The sequence below is a fragment of the Heteronotia binoei genome, chromosome 13 (genome assembly GCF_032191835.1).
Source record: "Heteronotia binoei isolate CCM8104 ecotype False Entrance Well chromosome 13, APGP_CSIRO_Hbin_v1, whole genome shotgun sequence".
Lineage (NCBI taxonomy): Eukaryota > Metazoa > Chordata > Lepidosauria > Squamata > Gekkonidae > Heteronotia > Heteronotia binoei.
In genome coordinates this window covers 10,101,784-10,127,697 of record NC_083235.1, presented here as the reverse complement: position 1 = coordinate 10,127,697, position 25,914 = coordinate 10,101,784, and the positions used below count along the sequence as shown (strand labels likewise).

The window sequence follows — 25,914 nt, the reverse complement described above, 5'->3', positions numbered from 1 at the left end:
AGTTTCTGGCTCAACGTTAGGAAGAACTTCCTGACCGTTAGAGCGGTTCCTCAGTGGAGCAGGCTTCCTCGGGAGGTGGTGGGCCCTCTTTCCTTGGAGGATTTTAAACAGAGGTTAGATAGCAATCTGACAGCAATGAAGATCCTGTGAATTTAGGGGGAGGTGTTTGTGGGTTTCCTGCATTGTGCACGGGGTTGGACTAGATGACCCTGGAGGTCCCTTCCAACTCTATGATTCTATAAATGCTTTCTCCAACCCAGCTGACAGGGCAGTGGGGGCTTCAAGAGCCACCCAACATGTATGGAAAGAGCCACATGTGGCTCCCGAGCCACAGTTTGGCCACCCCTGATATAGCCAATCCTCCATGAGTTTACAGGGCCTACTGTAAGCTCTTGGAGGATTGGCTACATCAGGGGTGTGTAGCCTGATACACAAAGGATTTCCTGCTACTAAAAAAACCCTGCTGATACTGACAGTGCTAACAGTTGTTTGACATGTGGACCCCAAAACCTGAAAAACAACTACCAAAACCCTCCTTAGAAGAAGAAGAATTGCAGATTTATACCCCGCTTTTCTCTCAATCAGAGACTTAGAGCGGCTTACAATTTCCCATAGCTTCTCCCCCCATAACAGACACCCTGTGAGGTGGGTGGGGCTGAGAGAGCTGTGACAGAAGCTGCCCTTTCAAGGACAACTCCTGCCAGAGCTATGGCCAACTGAAGGCCATTCCAGCAGGTGCAAGTGGAGGAGTGGGGAATCAAACCCGGTTCTCCCAGATAAGAGTCCACGCACTTCACCACTACACCAAACTGGCTCCTTTAGTTTAGTTCAAAGTTCTGCTTTGGAAACTGTGAAAAGTGTCAAGTTGCACGGACAGAATCTGTCAATCAACTTGGCAGAACTCCATCTTTGCAAATCAAAACTCTGAACAGTTCACCATCTAGGCTGTGTTGGTCTCCCAGGTGAAGCTAGGACCAAACCGGGGGTCAAAAGATGCTTTTTTCCGCTGTCTTTGTCTGCTCTGTGTTCCATTGCTGTTCACAAACGCGGCATTGCTCCCCCACCCCTGTGTGTTTCCCTCCAGCCTTTCCGTTTTGATTTTCAACTCTCTCGGGGGGGTGGGCCTCGGGTCCCTCTTTTTGTCTTCCAGGCGACGGATCGTCCCGTGAACGGGCTGGATGCCGGACTGCGGCCTTTCGACCTGGTCATCCCTTTCACGATCAAGAAAGGAGAGATTACAGGTAAAGGGGGAAGGCCGTGTTTGGAGGGGATAGGCATTCAAACCTAAGCAGAATTCTACACCTGCTAAAGTTGATCCCTTAGGACTGCGCTGTTAATACCATATAGCAGGCGGTCCGCAGCATTTTTGAGCCTGTGAGCGCCGTTTGGGTTCTGAAACAGCAGTGGGGTGCCATCAATCAGTGTTCCCTCTAAGCCAGGGGTGGCCAAAACTCATTTAACGTAAGACCACACAGAATAAACGCCAGATGTTTGAGAGCCGCAAGACACGAATGTCAGATGTTTGAGAGTCACAAAGGCAGAGGAAGGAAGGCAGATTGATGGAGGAGATGGAAAGAAAGCAACTTCAAATGCATTCTCCAAGCCAGGGGTCCCCAAACCCCTGGTGTGTGTTGGCAACTGGGCCGCACTGCCCCCCCCCCACAGCAACATGCAGCCTCGCCGCCCGCCTGTCCCCCTCCCTCCGTTTGTACAAGTTTAAGGCCAGGGAAGGCGGCGGTGAAGCGCCTTCCCAGCTCTTTAAAGGCTGACCCCTCCTCCCCCGACAATCAACGGATCGCCAGGGAAGCTGCGGCAGGCAGCAGCTCGAGCGACCAGCTGAAAAAGCCGTGCTGCTCTTGCCTTTTTCCCACGTCCAGAAAGGAAGTGGGGAGGAAGCAAGGGCAGCTGCTGCTGCGGTTTCCCCACCAATAAGTTGATCATCTGGGTGGCGTGGGGGAGGGCTCACTTCACTGCCTTTAAAAAGAGCCAGTTTGGTATCGTGGTGAAGTGTGCAGACTCTTATCTGGGGGAACTGGGTTTGATTCCCCACTTCTCCACTTGCAGCTGCTGGAAGGGCCTTGGGTCAGCCAGAGCTCTCCCAAGAGTTGTCCTTGAAAGGGCAGCTGCTGTGAGAGCCCTCTCCAGCTCCACCCACCTCACAGGGTGTCTGTTGGGGGAGAAAGACAAAGGAGATTGTAGGCCGATCTGAGACACTATCCTTGAAAGGGCAGCTTCTGGGAGAGCTCTCTCAGCCCCACCCACCTCACAGGGTGTCTGTTGCGGGGGGAGAAGAGAAAGGAGATTGTAGGCCACTCTGAGACTGTCCTTGAAAGAGCAGCTTCTGGGAGAGCCCTCCCAGCCCCACCCACCTCACAGGGTGTCTGTTGTGGAAGAAGAAGGGCCACTCTGAGACTCTGTCCTTGAAAGCAGCTTCTGGGAGAGCTCTCTCAACCCCACCCACCTCACAGGGTGTTTGTTGCAGGGGAGGAAGGGAAAGGAGATTGTAGGCTGCTCTGAGTCTCTGATTCAGAGAGAAGGGCGGGATATAAATCTGCAGTCTTCTTCTTCTTGTTGTCCTTAAAGGGCAGCTGCTGGGAGAGCCCTCTCAGCCCCACCCACCTCACAGGGTGTCTGTTGTGGGGGGAGAAGATACAGGAGATTGTAAACTGCTCTGAGTCTCTGGTTCAGAGAAAAGGGTGGGGTATAAAGCTGGAGTCGTCTTTAAAGAGTCCGGGAAGTGCTTCACTGCTGCCTTTCCCAGCCTTAAACTTGTACAAATGGAGGGAGGAGGATGCGCCGTGGGGGGGTAGGCTGAATTCCTTGCTCCCAGCCTGCCAGCCCTGGGGCTGGTCCCTGGGACCAAAAAGGTTGGGGACCACAGCTCCAAGCCAGTTTGACGGGCAGCATGTGTGAAAGAGCCACAGGTGGCTCCCGAGCCACAGTTTGGCCACCCCTGGTCTCCCAGGTTGCCCCTAAGGGATGCTCTGCCCAGCAGAGTCCGTAGGTGCTCCTTCCTGTTCCTGCAGGGGAGGTGCGCATGCCCTCCGGGAAAGTGGCCAAGCCGGACATCACGGACAACAAGGACAGCACCGTGACCGTGCGGTACGCCCCCACAGAGGCCGGCCTGCACGAGATGGACATCCGTTACGACAACGTGCACATCCCAGGTAACTCTTGGGCGGGGGAGAAAGAATCACGACTAGGGCTTTTTTTTGTAGCAGGAACGCCTTTGCCTATTAGGCCACACCCCCATGATGCAGCCAATCCTCTTGGAGCTGACAGCAGGCCCTGTACTAAGAGCCCCGTAAGCTCTCAGAGGATTGGCTACATCAGGGAGGTGTGGCCCAGGGGTAGAATTCTAGCAGGAGCTCCTTTGCATATTAGGCCACACCCTCCGTGACGTAACCAATTTTCCTGGAGCTGACCGTAGGCCCTGGAAGAAAAGCCCTGTAAGCTCTTGGAGGATTGGCTGCCCAAGAGGGGTGTGGCCTAATATGCAAAGGAGGTCCTGCTACCAAAAAAAAAAGCCCTGCTCATGACTGTAGATTAGCAAGATCTGATGGAGGACAGGGGATGGGAGATACTCGAGCAGTTCTTTGATGATGTCGTGTGCTTCCTTCCACCTCCGTAGGCAGCCCTCTGCAGTTCTACGTGGACTACGTCAACAGTGGGCACGTGACAGCGTATGGGCCCGGGCTCACCCACGGTGTGGTTAATAAGCCAGCAGTCTTCACAGTCAACACCAAAGATGCAGGTGAAGGTGAGTTTAAGAGAACATCCAAGTCATAAGGACATTACGTAAGTACGTAAGAGAAGCCATGTTGGATCAGACCAATGGCCCATCCAGTCCAACGCTCTGTGTCACACAGCGGCCAAAAAACCCAGGGGTCATCAGGAGGTCTCTCAGCGGACCCAGGTCCAGGACGCTAGAAGCCCTCCCACTGTCCCCCCCCCCCCAAAAGCACCAAGAACACAGAGCATCACTGCCCCAGACAGAAGAACATAAAAGAAGCCATGTTGGATCAGGCCAGTGGCCCATCCAGTCCAACACTCTGTGTCACACTGTGGCCAAAAAAACCAGGGGCCATCAGGAGGTCCATCAGTGGGGCCAGGACACCAGAAGCCCCCCCACTGGTCCCCCCCCCCAAGCACCAAGAATACAGAGCATCACTGCCCCAGACAGAAGAACATAAGAGAAGCCATGTTGGATCAGGCCAGTGGCCCATCCAGTCCAACACTCTGTGTCACACTGTGGCCAAAAAACCCAGGTGCCATCAGGAGGTCCATCAGTGGGGCCAGGACACCAGAAGCCCCCCCACTGTCCCCCCCCAAGCACCAAGAACACAGAGCATCACTGCCCCAGACAGAAGAACATAAGAGAAGCCATGTTGGATCAGGCCAGTGGCCCATCCAGTCCAACACTCTGTGTCACACTGTGGCCAAAAAAACCAGGGGCCATCAGGAGGTCCATCAGTGGGGCCAGGACACTGGAAGCCCTCCCACTGTTGGCCCCCCCCAGCACCAAGAATACAGAGCATCACTACCTCAGACATAAGAACATAAGAGAAGCCATGTTGGATCAGGCCAGTGGCGCATCCAGTCCAACACTGTATCGCACAGTGGCCATCAGAAGGTCCACCATCAGGGCCAGAACTCCAGAAGCACCTCCCCTCCCACTGTTGCCCCCCAAGCACCAAGAATACAGAGCATCACTGCCCCAGACAAAACATAAAAGAAGCCATGTTGGATCAGGCCAGTGGCCCATCCACTCCAACACTTTCTGTCACACAGTGGCCAAAACCCAAGGGCCATCGGGAGGTGCACCAGCAGGGCCAGGACTCCAGAAGAACCCCCCAACCACCAAGCATATAGAGCATCACTGCCCCAGACAGGGTGTTCTATCTATACCCTGTGGCTAATAGCCACTCATGGACCTCCGCACCGTAAGCCTATAACATCATTTTAAATTATACAGTTAAAACAATTAAAATAACAATAAAGCAGTATGCAAGTTGTGAACCAAATCGTAGATGCTGGCATAGTCAATACCTTTACAGCATGCTAAGGTCTGTGGCTATCGTTCACAGTAACACAGTAGAGATGGTATCATCACATAGAAGCCAGTCGATGTGTTTTTCCTGCAACATTTTCCCTTGCTTCTTTGTTTGCAGAAGACTAACAGACCTTTCACTTTCCATCTTCTCTCCCCCCCCCCCTTTTTTTGGGGTCAGGTGGTCTGTCTCTGGCCATCGAAGGTCCCTCCAAAGCTGAGATCGGCTGCACCGATAACCAGGATGGCACTTGCACGGTGTCCTACCTCCCAGTTCTGCCCGGTGACTACAACATCCTGGTGAAATACAATGACAAGCACATCCCAGGCAGTCCCTTCACTGCCAAGATTACGGGTGAGCCCTGGGACAGGCGGCAGAGGGAGTGGCCTATCCAGGCAGCCTTCAAACTGGAGAGCCAGTTTGGTGTAGTGGTTAAGTGTGCGGACTCTTATCTGGGAGAACCGGGTTTGATTCCCCACTCCTCCGCTTGCACCTGCTAGCATGGCCTTGGGTCAGCCATAGCTCTGGCAGAGGTTGTCCTTGAAAGGGCAGCTTCTGGGAGAGCTCTCTCAGTCCCACCCACCTCACAGGGTGTCTGTTGTGGGGGAGGAAGGTAGAGGAGATTGTGAGCCGCTCTGAGACTCTTTGGAGTGGAGGGCGGGATATAAATCCAATATCATCATCTTCTTCTTCTTCAAGAGGAAGGGGAATAAGAACATAAGAGAAGCCATGTTGGATTCAGGCCAATAGCCCATCCAGCCCAACACTCTGTGTCACACAGTGGCCCAAACCCAGGCACCATCAGGAGGTCCAGCAGTGGGGCCAGGACACTAGAAGCCCCCCCACTGTGCCCCTAAGGCACCAAGAAGACAGAGCATTACTGCCCCAGGCAGAAGAACATAAGAGAATCCATGTTGGATCAGGCCAATGGCCAATCCAGCCCAACACTCTGTGTCACACAGTGGCCAACAAACCAGGTTCCATCAGTAGGTCTATCAGTGAGACCAGGACACTAGAAGCCCTCCAACTGTTGCTCCTCCCCCCAGCACCAAGAATACAGAGCATCACTGCCCCAGACAGAGAGTTCCAGCTATACCTTGTGGCTAATAGCTACGGATGGACCTCTGCTCCATATGTTTATCCAATCCCCTCTTGAAGCTGTCTACGCGTATGGCTGCCGCCACCTCCTGTGGCAGTGAATGCCATGTGTTCATCACGCTTTGAGTGAAGGAGGACTTCCTTTTATCCGTTCTAACCTGACTGCTCAGCAATTTCATTGAATGCCCACGAGTTCTCGTATAGTGAGAAAGGGAGAAAAGGACTTCTTTCTCTGCCTTCTCTATCCCATGCATAATCTTGTAAACCTCGGATCATGTCACCCCTTGGTCAGCATTTCTCCAAGCTAAAGAGCCCCAAGCGTTTTAATCTTTCTTCATCAGGAAAGTGTTCCAGCCCTTGAATCATTCTAGTTGCTGCTTTTCTGCACTTTTTCCAGTGCTATAATATCTTTTTTGGGGTGCAGTGACCAGAATTGTACACAGTACTCCAAATGAGGCCGCACCATCGATTTATAGGGGGGCATTATGATAGCGGCTGATTGGGTTTCCATTCCCTTCCTAATAATTCCCAGCAGGGCCTTTTTTAAATTGCAGTCGCACCCTGTCTCGACCTTTTTCAGTGATTGATCCACCACGACCCCAAGATCTCCCTCTTGGTCAGTCTCCGCCTGTTCATTTTTAACTTCCCTCTGCTTCCACAGGAGATGACACCATGCGGATGTCCCACCTCAAAGTGGGCTCTTCTGCCGATATCCCCTTGAACATCACGGAGACGGACCTGAGCCAGCTGACCGCCACTGTGGTCCCACCTTCAGGCCGCGAGGAGCCTTGTCTCTTGAAACGACTCCGCAATGGCCATGTCGGTAAGTGGGCGGGGCCTTAGGAATATAAGAGAAGCCATGTTGGATCAGGCCAGTGACCCACCCAGTCCAACACTCTATGTCAGGTAGTGGCTAAAGCCCAGGGGCCATCAGGAAAGTCTACCAGCAAGACCACAACTCCAGAAGCCCTCCCACTGTTGCAGCCCCCCTCCCCATGCACCAAGAAGGCAGAGCATCACTGCCCCAGACGTAAGAATGTAAGAGAAGCCATGTTGGATCAGGCCAATGGCCCACCCATTCCAACACTCCGTGTCACACATTGGCCAAAAAAACCCCACTTCCACCTCAAGGGAGGAGCCTCAGCCAATGAAGAAAACAGAAGTTTTACTCTGTAGCTCTGCTGTGCGATTGAGCAAGCCTTGCAAAGCAAGCGGTGATGCTGAAGGAAGAAAGAGAGAGGGAGAAGGAAGCAGATGACAGCTAGTTGCTCAGGGGCCTGATAGGAGCCCTCCAAGGGACTGATTCAGCCTCCGGGCTGCATGTTTGACACCTGTGATTTAAGCAATAGGTTTCTTTTGATACATTTTGGCCCTAAACAACTTGGAATAAAGCTAAAACGGAGAGGTATTCTTCATGGGTTAATGAGGACGAGGCACAGGTGGGACTAAATTTCCAATTCAGGAAGGGCTCCCGTTTTCTTAGAATCGATTTTCTTCTCCCGAGTTGTAGGGAAGGACTACGGGAACCCGCGACTTTGTCTAGAAGGAAATAACTCCCATAGTTTTGACACCCAAGTCTTATTCATCTTCGAGTCTCTCCACCTCCCGCGCTAACTGTCGAGGAACCCCAGACTGGGGGAGACAGGCAGACCGAGCAATTTTTCTCGTTTCTCCATCCCGCAGGGATTTCCTTTGTCCCCAAAGAGATTGGGGAGCACATCGTCAACATCAAGAAGAACGGGCTGCACATCCCCAACAGCCCCATCACGGTGATGATCAGCCAGTCGGAAATTGGGGACGCCAGTCGAGTGAGGGTGTCAGGCCCAGGGCTCAGTGAGGGCCGGACCTTTGAGCCCTCCGAGTTCATCATCGACACAAGAGATGCCGGTACGAATGAGGCTTTTAAGCCGGAAAGCCTTTTTTTTCTTCCCCAATTTGTATTAACCCCTGTGCCTGCTGGTTGATTTATTTTAATATCAGATTTTGGGAGGTACCGCTAGGATCATCCAGTCCGGGGGTCCCCCAACCTTTTCAAGGCTTTGAGCACCTTCAGAATTCTGACAGCCACAAAATGTGTGGGCCCAGCCACAAAATGGCTACTGTGGGAGGTGGAGCCAGCCACAAAATGGCTGCCACATCTTGGTGTAGTGGTTAAGTGCGCGGACTCTAATCTGGGAAAACCGGGTTTGATTCCCTACTCCTCCACTTGCACCTGCTGGAATGGCCTTGGGTCAGCCATAGCTCCTGTAGGAGTTGTCCTTGAAAGGGCAGCTGCTGGGAGAGCTCTCTCAGCCCCACCCACCTCACAGGGTGTCTGTTGTGAGGGAAGGAGATAAAGGAGATTGTAAGCCACTCTGAGTCTCTGATTCAGGGAGGAGGGCGGGGTATAAATCCGCAGTCGTCGTCTTCTTACCAAATAAAAGTCCTGTTGCTGTGCTTGCAGCTGCTGCTAAATCAGTGTCTTTCTAAAATCTGCCAATCAGAAGCCTTGCTGGGCAAAAGCCCCACCAGGCCCCGCCCACTTTCTAAAAAACCCCTTCAAGAGCATCAGGAAAGGTGTTGGCAGGTGCTGACATGCCCACGAGCACCGAGTTGGGGATCCCAGGCTTAGACAGCCAGTTTGGTGTAGTGGTGAAGTGTGCGGATTCTTATCTGGGAGAACTGGGTTTGATTCCGCACTCCTCCACTTGCACCTGCTGGAATGGCCTTGGGTCAGTCATAGCTATCGTAGGAGTTGTACTTGAAAGGGCAGCTTCTGTCAGAGCTCTCAGCCCCACCTACCTCACAGGGAGTCTGTTGTGGGGGGAGAATACATGGGAGATTGTAAGCCGCTCTGAGTCTCTGATTCAGAGAGAAGGGCAGGGTATAAATCTGCAGTTCTTCTTCTTGGTCTTTCCAGTTGTGGCTAGGGTGATGCTTCTGGCTGGGGAAACTGTAGGCGGAGTCTGATGCCAGGAGAGTTGCAGGTGTATAGCCATCTTGGTCTGCAGAAAAAGAGCAAGGTTTGAGTCCAGTGGTGTTTTGGAGACTAAAAAGATAAGTTCTTGAGCAGGGGTGTCGAACTAATTTGTTATGAGGGCCAGGTCTGACATAAATGAGACCTTGTCGGGTTGGGTCGGGCCATGCATGTACCTATGTAAGATTAGGTAGCAGTGATATAAACTTTATGTCACAGACAAAACACAATTTAAGAAAAAAAAACCTGCTTAAAACATTAGCACTCGTTGATCTTAAAGGTGATTTATTTGTATCTCTCCCGTGCAATCCAGGGAACTGAACAAAGGAAGCTCTGGCTCTTTCCTTCCTCCCCCAGGGGACAAGGAGGGGGAGGAACTTCAGCCAATAGAAGGAAAAAAGGCTTGGCTCAGTAGCCCTGCTGTGCGATTGAGAGAGCCTGGCAAAACAAGCTCTCTCTTCCCACTTCCTCCCCAAGAGAGGAGCCTCAGCCAATGGAGAAAATAGTCTTTGCTCTGTAGCTCTTGTGTGATTGAGCAAGCTTTGTAAAGCAAACTGTGATGCTGAAGGAAGCTAGAGAAAGGGAGAAGGAAGCAGATGACAGCCAGTTGCTCGGGGGCCTGATAGGAGCCCTTCAAGGGCCTGATTCAGCCCCCAAGCTGCATGTTTGACACCCCTGCTCTTGAGAGTCAAATGCTAAGAATGCCAATGGCCCATCCAGTCCAACACTCTGTCAGATAGTGGCTAAAGCCCAGGGGCCATCAGGAAAGTCTACCAGCAGGACCACAACTCCAGAAGCCCTCCCACTGTTGCAGCCCCCCTCCCCAAGCACCAAGAAGACAGAGCATCACTGCCCCAGACATAAGAATGTAAGAGAAGCCATGTTGGATCAGGCCAATGGCCCATCCAGTCTAACACTCCGTGTCACACAGTAGCAAAAAAAAAACACTTCCTCCCCAAGGGAGGAGCTTCAGACAATGGAGAAAACAGAAGTTTTGCTCTGTAGCTCTGCTGTGCGATTGAGCAAGCCATGCAAAGCAAGCTGTGATGCTGAAGGAAGCGAGAGGGAGAAGAAAGCAGATGACAGCCAGTTGCTCGGGGGCCTGATAGGAGCCCTCCAAGGGCCTGATTCAGCCTCCAAGCTGCATGTTTGACACCCCTGCTCTTGAGAGGCAAATGCTAAGAAAGGCACTTCAGGGCATTCCCTGCTTTGATCCTTGTTGTTCCCCATAGATAACTGAAGCTGCAGAACCTCCCAGCATGTAAGTGAAGGCTTTGGCGTAGTGGTTAAGTGCACAGACTCTAATCTGGGAGAACTGGGATTGATTCCCCACTCCTCTACATGGCAGCTGCTTGTGTGGCCTTGGGTCAGCCACAATTCTCTCGGAGCTGTTCTGCTCAAGAGCAGTTTCTGTCAGAGCTCTCTCAGCCCGACCTGCCTCCCAGGATGTCTGTTGTGGGGAGGGGAAGGGAAAAGGAGATTGTAAGCTGCTCTGGAGAGCCAGTTTGGTGTAGTGGTGAAGTGTGCGGACTCTTATCTGGGAGAACCGGGGATGATTCCCCACTCCTCCACTTGCACCTGCTGGAATGGCCTTGGGTCAGCCATAGCTCTGGCAGAGGTTGTCCTTGAAAGGGCAGCTGCTGTGAGAGCCCTCTCCAGCCTCACCCACCTCACAGGGTGTCTGTTCTGGGGGACGAAGATAAAGGTGATTGTAGGCCACTCTGAGCCTCTGTCCTTGAAAGGGCAGCTTCTGGGAGAGCCCTCTCAGCCCCACCCACCTCACAGGGTGTCTGTTGTGGGGGAGGAAGGGAAAGGAGATTGTAGGCCGCTCTGAGACTCTTATTCAGGGAGAAGGGCAGGGTATAAATCTGCAATTCTTCTTATGCTTCTTCTGAGACTCCCAAGTGAAGGGCAGGGTATAAATTCAGTCTCTTTTTCTTTTACTCCCAATACGAGCTGTACATTCCTTTTGTTCCATGTAAAAGATGCGGCTGTGGGAACCCATGTTGGCAAAATCCTTCCATTCCAAACTTCCCCTTTTCCCCCTTCAGGGTACGGAGGGTTGAGTCTGTCCATCGAAGGCCCCAGCAAGGTCGACATCAACACCGAGGATCTGGAAGACGGGACCTGCAAGGTGACCTACTGTCCAACCGAACCGGGCAACTACATCATCAACATCAAGTTTGCAGACCAGCACGTGCCGGGTAAGGGCAGCCTTCTTGGCTCCAGAGTTGCAGCCGGGGTCAGAAGAGTTGGAGCAGGGGTGGCCCAACTGGCTTTTAATACGAGAGCCACACAGAATAAATGTCAGAAGTCTGAGAGCCGGAAGGAAGGCAGGTAAGAAGATTTGGATTTATATCCCGCCCTATACTCTGAATCTCAGAGTCTCAGAGCAGCTCACAATCTCCTTTCCCTTCCTCCCCCACAACAGGCACTCTGTGAGGTGGGTGGGGCTGGAGAGTTCTCTACCAGCAGCTGCCCTCTCCAGCCCCACCCACCTCACAGGGTGTCTGTTGTGAGGGAGGAAGGGAAAGGAGACTGTGAGCCGCTCTGAGACTCTTCGGAGTGGAGGGCGGGATATAAATCCAATATCTTCATCTACCTCACAGGGTGTCTGTTGTGGGGGAGGAAGGGAAAGGAGACTGTGAGCGGCTCTGAGACTCTTCGGAGTGGAGGGCGGGATATAAATCCAATATCTTCATCTACCTCACAGGGTGTCTGTTGTGGGGGAGGAAGGGAAAGGAGACTGTGAGCGGCTCTGAGACTCTTCGGAGTGGAGGGCGGAATATAAATCCAATATCTTCATCTACCTCACAGGGTGTCTGTTGTGGGGGAGGAAGGGAAAGGAGACTGTGAGCCGCTCTGAGACTCTTCGGAGTGGAGGGCGGGATATAAATCCAGTATCTTCTTGTTGCAAACAAAAGAGTAAGCAGGCAGGCAAAAACAGTACAGCACGTACTCCCCCCAACATTCCCATCACAGTTCTAAATGGCAAGGCCCTTGACATCCCCAACCTTTTTCAGCCAATGGGCACCTTTGGACCTCTAACAAAGTGTGAGAGGTGGAGTCAGGCACAAAACAGCTGCTGCAACTTACCTTCAGTCACACGGTAAAGATGCTTATGGCATGGTGGGAAATGCTGCCAAAGCAACATTTAAAAAAACAAAACTGCACAGCCAATCAGAAGCCTTGCTGGAGAAAAAATCCCCACCTGGCGGGCACTAGGAAAGGTATCACTGGGCACTGATAGAGAAGAGTCAACCAGTTCCTCTGGAGGGCCGACAACAGGGCAGAGAGGCTGAGGCCTTTGTAAGAACATTAGAAGAGCCCTGCTGGTTCAGACCAATGAGGGTCCATCTAGTCCAGCATCCTGCCTCACACAGTGGCCAACCAATTCCTCTGGAGGGCCAACAACAGGGCAGAGAGGCAGAGGCCTCCCCCTGAGAAGAACAGGCAGTGGGGCCCTTGGATGACCAAGGGGTCAAAGGATTACTGAAGGGGGATAGGGAAATGGCTGAGAAGCTGAATGCATTTTTTGCCTCCGTCTTCACTGTGGAAGACGAGAAGTGTTTGCCCGCTGCAGAACCGCTAATTTTGGAAGGGGTGTTGAAAGACCTGAATCAGATTGAGATGACAAGAGAGGAGGTCCTACAACTGATAGACGAATTAAAAACTAATAAGTCACCAGGTCCGGATGGCATGCATCCAAGAGTTCTGAAAGAACTCAAAGTTGAACTTGTGGATCTTCTGACAAAGATATGTAATCTTTCATTGAAATCTGCCTCCGTTCCTGAGGACTGGAAGGTAGCAAATGTCACCCCCATCTTTAAAAAGGATTCCAGAAGAGATCCGGGCAACTGCAGGCCAGTCAGTATGACTTCAATACCGGGAAAGTTGGTAGAAACCATTATCAAGGACAGAATGAGTAGGCACATTGATGAACACGAGTTATTGAGGAAGACTCAGCATGGGTTCTGTAAGCGAAGATCTTGCCTCACTAACCTGCTATATTTCTTTGAGGGGGTGAACAAACGTGGACAAAGGAGACCCGATAGATATTGTTTACCTTGACTTCCAGAAAGCTTTTGATAAAGTTCCTCATCAAAGGCTCCTTAGTAAGCTCGAGAATCATGGAGTAAAGGGACAGGTCCTCTTGTGGATCAAAAATTGGCTAATTAATAGGAAGCAGAGAGTGAGTATAAATGGGCAGTCTTCGCAGTGGGGGACGGTAAGCAGTGGAGTGCCGCAGGGCTCGGTACTGGATCCCACGCTCTTTAACTTGTTCATAAATGATTTGGAGTTGAGAGTAAGCAGTAAAGTGGCCAAGTTTGCAGATGACACTAAATTGCTCAGGGTGGTGAGAACCACTGGATCAGACCAGTGGCCCATCTAGTCCAGCATCCTGTCTCACACAGTGGCCAACCAGTTCCTCTGAAGGGCCAACAACAGGGCAGAGAGTCCAAGGCCTACATCAGAAGAGCCCTGCTGGATCAGACCCAGGAGCCCATCATCCAGTCCAGCAGTCTAGCAATGGAAGGACTAACAAAATTTGTGTCAGGGAAGGAGCTTTCATGAGTCACTGTTGAAGAAGGGCAGCCAGTAACGAATTCTGGCATACAAGTGGTCCCATCTGCTTTCTGCAAAGCTCAGCAGGGGCCTGGGGAGGTGTTGGCAGGGCACCCTTGAGCACCACGTTGGGGAATCCCTGCCTGAAAGACGTGCAGAGGAATCTGTTAATGCCAGTCGAGCTCCAGGAAGCCAGAGCCCAGCTGTGAGGTCGGAATGACACAGTGCAGCTGTTGGCGGAGGTCTGTAGCTCACAGACGGGGCATTGTCTTGGGTGCTTCCTTGAATAAATATCCTCTGAAATTGAGAGAGCATCATGGAATAAGGGGCTTGGCCCAGCTGCCTGCTCAGTGTGTCGGTTTTCTGCACGGCAGCATCTTTTTATGTGGAACGGAAAGGGCAAAGTGGGATATAAATATTTGAATAAATAAATAGTTTAAGAACAGTTAAGCAGCCTCCTGTTTTGTTAGGTTCGGCAGGATTCTGGGAGAGATTGTTCCTCCTCTGTTATACTTTGCTGGTTGTCATGTTTCACTTTAAAAAACCAAAATGAAATAGACTGCAAGAGATCCCCAACCCCCAAGTGCTGGTATGTTTTCTAAGGTGCAACACAGGGCAGATCTACCAATATGATAGACCGGTGTGGGTAGACCTGGGGGACAGGTCCATCAAAGCCTGCTCCGGCGGGGAGGGCGGGATATAAATCAAAATAAATAAATAAAAATCAATCAATCGATATAGCAGAAAGGGGTGGGTACACCTGTTCTCCGGAGACCAGGTTTGCCAATATAGTGGAAGGGGATGGGTGGACCTGTTCTCCGGAGGCCGGGTCTACCAATATAGTGGAAGGGGATGGGTGGACCTGTTCTCCAGGGGCCGGGTCTACCAATATAGTGGAAGGGGATGGGTGGACCTGTTCTCCAGGGACCGGGTCTACCAATATAGTGGAAGGGGATGGGTGGACCTGTTCTCCAGGGGCCGGGTCTACCAATATAGTGGAAGGGGATGGGTGGACCTGTTCTCCAGGGGCCGGGTCTACCAATATAGTGGAAGGGGATGGGTGGACCTGTTCTCCAGGGACCGGGTCTACCAATATAGTGGAAGGGGATGGGTGGACCTGTTCTCCAGAGGCCGGGTCTACCAATATAGTGGAAGGGATGGGTGGACCTGTTCTCCAGGGGCCGGGTCTACCAATATAGTGGAAGGGGATGGGTGGACCTGTTCTCCAGGGACCGGGTCTACCAATATAGTGGAAGGGGATGGGTGGACCTGTTCTCCAGAGGCCGGGTCTACCAATATAGTGGAAGGGGATGGGTGGACCTGTTCTCCAGGGGCCGGGTCTACCAATATAGTGGAAGGGGATGGGTGGACCTGTTCTCCAGGGGCCGGGTCTACCAATATAGTGGAAGGGGATGGGTGGACCTGTTCTCCAGGGACCGGGTCTACCAATATAGTGGAAGGGGATGGGTGGACCTGTTCTCCAGAGGCCGGGTCTACCAATATAGTGGAAGGGGATGGGTGGACCTGTTCTCCAGGGGCCGGGTCTACCAATATAGTGGAAGGGGATGGGTGGACATGTTCTCGGGAGGCCAGGTCTACCATTACAGTGGCAAGGGGTGAGTAGACCTTTTCTTGGAAGGACAGGTTTACTGATATAGTGGAAGGGAGTGGGTAGATCTGTTCTCCAGTGGCCAGATCTACTGATATAGTGGAAAAGGGTGGGTGAAATTGGACTTGATTCTGTTTTCTCTTATGTTTAAATTATTCTTAAATTACAGTTTCAATGTAATTTGAAATAATTTATTCTGAGAGTTTTACAAGGTTACAGAAGTGGTCTTCTAAGAAAAATAACTTGCACGATAGTCCAACGCAGACTTGCTTGCAACTTTAATGCTACTAGAGTTTTTTTTTTTTTCACTTACAGGGTGGAATTTCTGCTCCCACCCAGGGCTTTTTTGCGCAGGAAAGCACAGGAACACAGTTCCTGCTGGCTTGGCATCAGGGGGTGTGGCCTAATATGCAAATGAGTTCCCGCTGGGCCTTTTCTACAAAAACGACCAGCTCACAACGCCGTGGAGCTTAGAGGGAACTTTGGCTCTGAACTTAGTGCCCATCAGCTTCATTGGATGCCTTCCAGTTCTAATCTTTTGGGAGAGGGAGAAGAAGACAGGAGTGTGTGTGTGTGTGTGGGGGGGGTGTTTCTCACTTAAAACCTGGCACCGAGGCAGCTAACCTTTCTATAAAGCTTGACTGCAGGGTGTCTTGGGTCTCCGTCCCATCCTCCCTTTCACAGCAGGACCGGGCCAAGCCCTGCCAGAGTTGATTGCTTTATTTACGGCATTCGTATCCCGCCTTTCGGTCCTTATAAGGGCCCCCGAACCAGCTAACAATTTAAAACATGAGTAATAAAATCACCGTTTTCCTCCTGGGGCTGAACAACCGCCAGCGGACAGCCGACGGTCGTGCATCGAAGTTTTCCTTCCCCAAAGACCGAGGCGGAGCGGGGGCTTCCCTGATCCCCGGACTATCTCGCTGAGAATCGGGGCTCAGGGGAAAGCTGCGATTCCGTCACTGTCTGTACCTGGTTTGCCGTTCACCGTGCAAATCGTCCGTGAACCGGCCCCTCCTCTCTTTCCCCTTTTGACCCCCCGCTTCTGCTTCTTTACCGGTGCAGGGAGTCCGTTTTCGGTGAAGGTGACGGGCGAGGGGCGCATGAAGCAGACAATCACGAGAAGCCGCAAGGCCCCGTCGGTGGCGAACATCGGCAGCCAGTGCGACCTCAGCTTGAAAATCCCAGGTGAGCGGTCGGAGGGTTGCGAGCGCCGGCGGGGAAGTCTTAACGAATGCCGCGCGTTGCCATCTTTCTCGCTTGCCGCTTCTTCCGTTAGCCTTAGCTGCAGCCCCGCGTCATTGAATAGTGCGGAATGGAAAGGAATTTGCAGCTGGACTTTCCTGCATGAGCAGGACCGTGTCCTGCTGCACGTGACTGCTATAGCAGGGGTGGCCAAACTGTGGCTCGGGAGCCATGTGTGGCTCTTTCACTCACGTTGTGTGGCTCTTGAAACCCCCACCGCCCCATTAACCAGCTTGGTGAAGACATTTTTCTCTTTAAAACACTGATCCAAACCAAGCCATTCGGAGGCTTGGAGAATGCATTTGAAGTTGCTTTCTTTCCACCTCTCCCTCCCCTATTGATCTTCCTTCCCTTTCTTCCTTCCTTCCTGTTTGGCGAGAGCAAGTTTGGTGTAGTGGTGAAGTGTGCGAACTCTTATCTGGGAGAACTGGGTTTGATTCCCCACTTCTCCACTTGCAGCTGCTGGAATGGCCTTGGGTCAGCCATAGCTATCGCAGAGATGTCCTTGAAAGGGCAGCTTCTGTCAGAGCTCTGTCAGCCACACCCACCTCACAGGGTTTGATTCCCCACTCCTCCACTTGCACCTGCTGGAATGGCCTTGGGTCAGCCATAGCTCTGGCAGAGGTTATCCTTGAAAGGGCAGCTTCTGTCAGAGCTCTCTCAACCACACCCACCTTACAGGGTTTGATTCTCCACTCAATCAAAGGGGGTTGGGGGCTTTCCAGTGTTTTGCACTGAGTGTCACATGTATGACTATCTGCCCAAAGGACAGAAGTCTTGGGTGTGTGCTCGATGCAAGGAGCTCCTGGTCCTCAGGGAACGAGTTTGTACCCTGGAGGCCGAGGTGACTGCCCTGGGGAAGCAGAGACGGTCAGTTAGGCACTTGGGGAAGACTCTCGGGGGCGTATTAGATGAGCCCCGCTCTGAACGTAGCAGCCCCGTTGCTGCCAGAGAGCGTGAGGGTCAAGAGGGAACAGGGCACCGTGCTGAGGATAACGGGAATGCGCCCTCAGGAGGGACCTCTTCTTCGGTTGGTGAGCGGGAATCCTTTCGTGCCAAGGAACCATCCCTGGGCAGGGGGAGAGGGGGGGTTTTGGTAGTTGGTGATTCGATCCTTAGGCAAGTAGACAGCTGGGTGGCGAAACCGCGTACTGACCGTATGGTGACTTGCCTGCCTGGTGCGAAGGTAGCGGACATTACACGTGTAGTAGATAGGCTGATTCACAGTGCTGGGGCGGAGCCTGTGGTCGTGGTGCATGTTGGCACCAACGATGTGGGGAAATGCGGTCGTGAGGTCCTGGAGGAAACATTTAGGCTGCTAGGCGGGAGACTTAAGGCCAGGACCTCCAAGGTAGCCTTCTCAGAAATGCTACCTGTTCCACATGCAGAGCAGGAGAGACAGGCACAAATTAGAAGTCTCAATGTGTGGATGAGACGATGGTGTAAGGAGGAAGGGTTTAAGTTTGTTGGGCACTGGGATGCTTTCTGGAACAAGCCAGAGCTGTACAAAAGAGACGGTCTCCCCGGATGGAACCAGGCTGCTGGCGCTTAAAATCAAAAAGGTGGCAGAGCAGTTTTTAAACTAAATCTTGGGGGAAAGCCAACAGGAGATGAAATGTCTCTGGTTCGGGAGGACTCGTCTCAAAGAGATGAAGGGTTGGCTGCTATTTTTCTACCGGGTAACGGATCAGAGTTGTCCACTGTGATGGTGACAAGCAGTATGGACTGTCTGCCAGAGTCTCGAGGCGGCAGGAGGAAGGTGCCGGGCCTAGCTTGCCTGGGAAATTATAGATGTTCGTATGCAAATGCTAGAAGTGTTCGAAGTAAAATTGGTGAATTGGAATGCTTAGTGTTGGGAGAAAACATAGACATTGTGGGAATTTCAGAAACCTGGTGGAATGAGGAGAATCAGTGGGACACGGTGATTCCTGGATATAAGTTATATCGGAAGGATAGGGAGGGAAGGGTTGGAGGTGGGGTGGCTCTGTATGTCAGAGAGGATATACAATCCAGTAAGACTGATGTCAGAGAATTAGATTCCCTTTTAGAAATGCTTTGGGTTGAAATAGAGGGCCCAAAAGGAAATGTAACTATGGGAGTTTGTTATCGCCCACCAAATCAAAAGAGAGAGGACGATTATAATATGATGGGAGGCTTAAAGATAGCGGCTAAACGTAAAAACTGTGTCGTAATAGGTGATTTTAACTACCCGCAATTGATTGGGTCAATTTTGCCACTGTGTGACACAGAGTGTTGGACTGGATGGGCCACTGGCCTGACCCAACATGGCTTCTCTTATGTTCTTATGTGACACAAAGTGTTGGACTGGATGGGCCACTGGCCTGATCCAACATGGCTTCTCTTATGTTCTTATGTGACACAGAGTGTTGAACTGGATGGGCCATTGGCCTGATTCATCATGGCTTCTCTTATGTTCTTACGTGACACAGAGTGTTGGACTGGATGGGCCATTGCCTGATCCAACATTGCTTCTCTTATGTTCTTATGGGAGACAGGAGGGCCTGGCAGGACTTGGTCCATAGGGTTGCAGAGAGTCGGACTCGACTGTGCGACTGATCAACAAAAAATCACAGTAGCTTTATGCTTTGTATTCCCCTTCCCACCTGGAGATTGGTCATCTTAGTCCCGCTGCATGGCTCAACCAGGTTCGAAACCTTCCTCCTTTCAAGGAGCCCCCCCCCCCCTCAGCCAGTCAGGATACAGGCCAACAATCTGAAGCGCTCTGTTCCTTTCCCAAGCAGGGGGCTGTGTTCTCTGCCCCGGAGGATGGCTGCCGGAGCTGAGAATCTTCAGCAAGTGTAATCCTGGCTCCCCAAGCTGGCAATTTATGCAGGAAAAGGGGGGGGGGGGAGAAGAGATCGGCGTGCTTGGAGCTCTTCCCAGCCCCAGCGAGGGTGCGGTGAAACTCTGCCCACGGTTTGACTTATAAGGGAAAAAGGACCACGTTCAGAGCTGAGTCACTGTTTTGGCTTCCGAGCCAAATGGCTAGGCTCTCCTAGCTGATAGCGACGCAGCTTGTTTGTGCCGAATATCTACCCCTGGCTTTCTGTAGAAGAAAAAGAAGGAGACTGCAGATTTATACTCCACCCTTCTCTCTGAATCAGAGTCTCAGAGCAGCTTACAGTCTCCTTTACCTCCTTCCCCCACAACAGACACCCTGTGAGGTGGGTAGGGCTCAGAGGGCTCTCACAGCGGCTGCCCTTTCAAGGACAACTCCTGCAAGAGTTATGGCTGACCCAAGGCCAAGCTAGCAGGTGCAAGTGAAGGAGTGGGGAATCAAACCCTGTGAGGTAGGTGGGGTTGAGAGAGCTCTCCCACAAGCTGCCCTTTCAAGGACAGCTCCTGTGAGAGTTATGGCTGACCCAAGGCCATTCCAGCAGCTGCAAGTGGAGGAGTGCGGAATCAAACCCGGTTCTCCCAGATAAGTGTCTGCAGCCTTAAGCAAAACACCAAACTGGCTCTCTAGAGGAAGATAATGGATTTTTACCCCACCCTTCACTCTGAATCAGAGTCACAGAGTGGCCTACAATCTCCTTTATCTTCCTCCCCCACAACAAACACCCTGTGAGGTGGATGAGGCTGAGAGAGCTCTCACAGCAGCTGCCCTTTCAAGGACAGAGTCTCAGAGCGGCTTACGATCTCCTTTATCAACTCTCCCCGCAACAGACGCCCTGTGAGGTGGGTGGGACTGAGAGAGCTCTCCCAGAAGCTGCCCGTTTAAGGACAACCTCTGCCAGAGCTATGGCTGACCCAAGGCCATTCCAGCAGGTGCAAGTGGAGGAGTGGGGAATCGAACCCGGTTCTCCCAGATAAGAGTCTGCACCCTTAACCACAACACCAAACTGGCTCTCTAGAGGAAGATATTGGATTTTTACCCCACCCTTCACTCTGAATCAGAGTCACAGAGCGGCTTACAATCTCCTTTATCTTCCTTCCCGTGAGGTGGGTGGGACTGAGAGGGCTCTCCCAGAAGCTGCCCTTTCAAGGACAGAGTCTCAGAGCAGCTTACGATTCCCTTTATCTCCTCCCCCCACAACAGACACCCTGTGAGGTAGGTGGGGTTGAGAGAGCTCTCCCAGAAGCTACCCGTTTAAGGACAACCTCTGCCAGAGCTATTGCTGACCCAAGGCCATTCCAGCAGCTGCAAGTGGAGGAGTGGGTAACCAAACCCGGTTCTCCCAGATAAGCGTCCGCACATTTCACCACTGCACCAAACTGTAGCTTCTGCAGGAAAGCCACAGTGAAGCTAGGGTTTGGAGGCTCAAAACTATGTAGGATTTTTATGGGAGGAGCATGCATTTCTTAGCCTATCTTCTGTTAGCGATGGCATGAGCATTATGTTCTACTGTGGTCCCAAAGGGGGTTGCAGCTCAAAATGTGGTCATGAATAGCAGCCTTCATGGTGGAAAAGGTGATGTTCAAGGTGCATCATGTTCTCGATCTGAACAAGGGTGACATACAGCATTCCCACTAAGCTGAGTTAGCATGAGCTTGATCACAGATTTTTAGCCTCCGGCTCGCACATTTTTGTCTTAGCTCAGGTAGGATGGCCCCAGAGCACACTAGTGTATGCAGCAGCTCACAACTTTAATGCCAGGAGCTCACAAAGTAGAATTTTGGCTCACAAGACTCTGCAGCTGAGAGGGAACGTTGGTGACATATTATCATTGGCCAGTGACAAACGCACCTGAATCTGCCTTCTACGGAACCACACCCTTGGTTCATCAAAGTCAATATTGTCTACCCAGACTGGCAGTGGCTTTCCAGGGTCTTGGGCAGAAGAGGTCTTTTCCATCACCTCCTGCCTGGTCCTTTTTACTGGAGATGCCAGGGATTGAACCTGGGACCTTCTGCATACCAAGCTGAGGCTCTGCCACTGAGCCAGGGTCCCAGGTCAAGGTCTTTCCCATCACCTCCTGCCTGGTCCTCTTAACTGGAGATGCCGGGGATTGAACCTGGGACCTTCTGCATGCCAAGCAGAGGATCTGCCACTGAGCCAGGGTCTGAGGCTGAGGTCTTTCCCATCACCTCCTGCTTGGTCTTTTTAACTGGAGATGCCAGGGATTGAACCTGGGACCTTCTGCATGCCAAAGCAGAGGCTCTGCCACTGAGCCAGGGTCTGAGGCTGAGGTCTTTCCCATCACCTCCTGCCTGGTCCTTTTAACTGGAGATGCTGGGGATTGAACCTGGACCTTCTGCATGCCAAGCAGAGGCTCTTCCACTGAGCCAGGGTCTGAGGCTGAGGTCTTTCCCATCACCTCCTGCCTCGTCCTTTTAACTGGAGATGTCAGGGATTGAACCTGGGACCTTCTGCAAGCCAAGTAGAGGCTACTGAGCCATGGTTCCTCCCCAAAGGATCTCACAAAAATACATGGAACTGCCTTCTGCAGAATCAGAATCTTGGTCAGAATTGTCACACTGACTTCGATAGCCCAGGCAAGCCCCGTATCATCAGATCTTGGAAGCTAAGCAAAGGCCAACCCTGGCAAGTACTTGGATGGGAGACTTCCAAGGAATACCAAGGCTGGGGTACAGAAGCAGGAAATAAAAACCCACGTCTCAACATCCAAGCCCCAGTAGGGGGTGGCCAGATCTTGAGAAGGAGAGCAGGAAGGGTTGCATCAGTGTTGAGTTCTCATGGCTCTTTTTAACATGTTCAGGGAAATGCTCATTATCACTTTGGGGGTCAGGAAGCAGGTTTTCTCCAGGCCAGATCAAGCAATCCTGGAGGTTTCTTGCCATCTTAATCAATTTATTTTATTTTAGTATCTATCCCGCCCATTCCCCGTAGGGCTCAGGGCAGAGCACAACATAACGATAAAACAAATAAAATGCAATAAAAACATTTTATGCACAAAGAACTCAACAGCACCCAGAAGATTTCCATATCATCGCAATATTGCCCGGCCCGGCCGTCTCACAATCATGAGAAGAGGTTATCCCATCAAGAATGGCAGATATTATTCCGTTTTATAGCACAGATGACAATTCCAACAGGGGAGGCCAACCAGATCAAGAAATAGACGCCCGCAGCCTCATCCAAAAACCTGGCGGAACAGCTCCGTTTTACAGGCCCTGCGGAAGGCTAATAAGCCACGTAGGGCCCGGATCTCTGTAGGGAGCTGATTCCACCAGGTTGGGGCCAGGACTAAAAAAGCCCTGGCCCTAGTTGAGGCAAGGCGGGCGTCTCTTGGGCTGAGGACGGTCAACAGATGTTGGGAGGCCGAACATAACGACCTCCTGGGCGTATATCTTCTGGGCCTGGAGCAGGGATCGTGGAGGCGTGTGTGTGGGGGAGGCGTTTGTGAATTTCCTGCATTGAGCAGGGGGTTGGACTAGATTACTTTGGAGGTCTCATCCAAGTCTATGATTCTATTCTTCCGTTCGTTGCACTAACCCCCGGTTTGTGACCTTCCTCTCCAGAAATCAACATCAGGGACATGACGGCCCAAGTGACCAGCCCGTCGGGCAAGTCTCACGACGCAGAGATCTTGGAGGCGGAGAACAACACCTACTGCATCCGCTTTGTGCCCACCGAGACGGGCATCCACTCAGTCAGCGTCAAGTACAAAGGGCAGCACGTGCCCGGAAGCCCCTTCCAGTTCACCGTGGGCCCTCTTGGCGAGGGTGGGGCACACAAGGTGCGGGCAGGCGGCCCGGGGCTGGAGCGAGCCGAAGCCGGAGTGCCAGGTACTTTGGGACACTGGGGAGGGAGGAATAAGGAGCTTAATTTGGAACCCTTACTTAGCACATTTGTATACAACTATTTTTTTGTCAAAATGTTCAAAGTGTGGTATAAGTTAAAAAATTTTTGTCAAGACAGTCAAAGTGGTATAAAGAGCCAATCTGGTGTAGAAGCTGACGACATTGAATTTATATTCCGCTCTCCACCCTGAATCTCAGAATCTCAGAGCGGCTCACAATCTCCTTTATCTTCCTCCCCCACAACAGACACCCTGTGAGGTGGGTGGGGCTGAGAGGGCTCTCACAGCAGCTGCCCTTTCAAGGACAACTCTGTGAGTGCTATGGTTGACCCAAGGCCATTACAACAGGTGCAAGTGGAGGAGTGGGGAATCAATCCCGGTTCTCCCAGATAAGAGTCCATACACTGGTGTAGTGGTTAAGTGCATGGACTGTAATCTAGGAGAACCGGTTTTGATTCCCCACTCCTCCACATGCACCTGCTGGAGTGACCTTGGGTCAGTCATAACTCTCTCAGAGGTGTTCCCTCAAGAGCAGTTCTCTCGGAGATGTCTCAGCCCCACCTGCCTCACAGGGTATCTGTTGTGGGGAGGGAAAGGAGACTGTAAACTGCTCTGAGACTCCGAGTGAATGGTGAGGTATAAATCCCAGCGTTTTCCTTTTTCACCTCTTATTTTCAGCAGCCAGATTTGGCTTGGACTGCTCTTGTCTCTTCAGGAGTTGATGGTATCAACTCCCTGGCCTGGGGCTCTTTATCTCTCCCCTCCTAACCACCCCCAGGAGACAGAAGCCTTTGGATAACTCTTGAGAAGGTGGAGGGAGATGAGGAGGGGGAAACTGCCATGAGGAGGGAAAAGCTACTTTGAAGAGAAGGGAAGATGGAGGGGGGAAGGCTACGTTGGAGGGAAGGAAAATGCTGGAGGTGAAGCTACCTTTGGGAAAGGGAAGATGAGGGAGGAAATCTGACTCGAGGGGGAAAAGCTACCTTGAGGGATGGCAGAAAGCTACCTTGAGGTGGGAAAGATAAGGGGGGAGCTACCTTTGGGAAAGAGATAAAGGGGGGGAAATCTGACCTGAGGGAGGAGGGGAGATGAGGGGGGGAAAGCTGCCTTGAGGGATGGCAAAAAAAACTACCTTGGAAGGAGGAGAGATGAGGGGGGAAAGCTACCTTGAGAGATGACAGAAAGCTACCTTGGTGGGAGGGAATATGAGAGGGCGGAAGCTGCCTTTGGGAATGGGAAGATGAGGGAGGAAATCTGATTTGAGGGAAGAGAGGAGATGAGGGGGGAAAGCTACCTTGAGGGATGGCAAAAAGCTACCTTGAAAGGAGGGAAGATGAGGTAGGGAAGCTACCTTTGGGAAAGAGAAGATGAGGAGAGGGAAATCTGATTTGAGGAAGGAGGGGAGATGAGGGGGGAAAGCTACCTACAGGGTTGGCAAAAAAGCTACCTTAAGGGAAGGAAGATGAGGTGGGAAAAGCTACCTTGAGGGATGACAAAAAGCTACCTTGGACGGAGGGAAGATGAGGGGGAGAAAGCTGCCTTTGGGAAAGAGAAGAGGGGGGAATCTGACTTGAGAAAAGCTGCCTTGAGGATGGGAGGGGAGCGAAACAACCTTTGGAAAAGGGAAGATTAAGGGGGCAAATCTGACTTGAGGGAAGAGAGAAGATGAGGAGAAAAAAGCTACCTTGAGGGATGGCTAAAAAAAGCTACCTTGGATGGAGGGAAGATGAGAGGGCAGAAGCTACCTTTGGGAAAGAGAAGATGAGGGCGGGGGAACTAACGAGGGAGGATGGAAGATGAGGGGGGAAAGCTATCTTCAGGGATGGCGAAAAGAGCTACCTTGAGGGAGAGAAGTTGTGGGGGGAGCTTCCTTGAGGGAAAGCTACCCTGACAATCTGCTGCTTCAGACCCAACACGGCTGCCCACCTGAATCTGTTCTCCCTCAAGGAAGCCTTGACCGCCGGCGAGAAGCTGCCGTAACGCTGGTTAGCTGTGGGTTGTGGCTTCTTGACTTTGTCCAAGCTCCCTCTTCCTTTTCACGAGACTCCTGCTTCGTGTTCTTTTCCCTCCAGCCGAGTTCAGCATCTGGACAAGAGAAGCTGGGGCCGGGGGCCTCTCCATCGCTGTGGAGGGTCCAAGCAAGGCGGAGATCGCTTTCGAGGACCGGAAAGACGGTTCGTGCGGCGTGTCCTACATCGTGCAAGAACCCGGTAAGCGGCCGCAACTCAGAGCAGGAGACGCGTTCCCTAGTGGGCCGGCAGTCTTAGTAGAAGGCCTAGGAAAGGAAACGCTAGAGGGAAGGTAGCTGTGCTTAGCAGTGGCTTAGTTCACAGTTCCCCAATGTGCAGCTTTCCTTGCAAAGAATAAGCTCCAGCTGAACTATGAGAAATCTAAAATTGTAGTCTTCTCCAAGAGGAGGAGTTCCTTTAGCTGGTCCATCGTGGGGAAAAGGATAGAACAACTTAAGCATTTTAAATATTTAGGCGTTACATTTCCAGAATAATGCATCTTGGTCTGCACATCGTTAACTATGCTATGAAAATTGCCGATGTTAGCGTGTCAGCCATAACACGGGGTTTTTTTTTATGGTAGAGGCAATCGATTTGTGCCAGCAGCCATAAAGATCTTTGAAGACTAAAGGGATTCCGCAATTACTTTATACGC

At 51.9% G+C, this 25,914-nt stretch overlaps 1 protein-coding gene across 1 annotated transcript in view; it reads left to right on the top strand.

The window, feature by feature from the left end:
• Positions 1-25,914, top strand: part of LOC132581717 (filamin-A-like) — a 165,876-nt gene that overhangs the window by 118,843 nt on the left and 21,119 nt on the right. Inside the window, 10 exon segments of the mRNA XM_060253110.1 lie at positions 1,151-1,241; positions 3,027-3,167; positions 3,632-3,760; positions 5,232-5,405; positions 6,811-6,972; positions 7,833-8,036; positions 11,157-11,309; positions 16,346-16,468; positions 22,970-23,236; positions 25,323-25,460. Of these exon segments, the coding sequence (XP_060109093.1) occupies positions 1,151-1,241; positions 3,027-3,167; positions 3,632-3,760; positions 5,232-5,405; positions 6,811-6,972; positions 7,833-8,036; positions 11,157-11,309; positions 16,346-16,468; positions 22,970-23,236; positions 25,323-25,460 (1,582 nt within the window).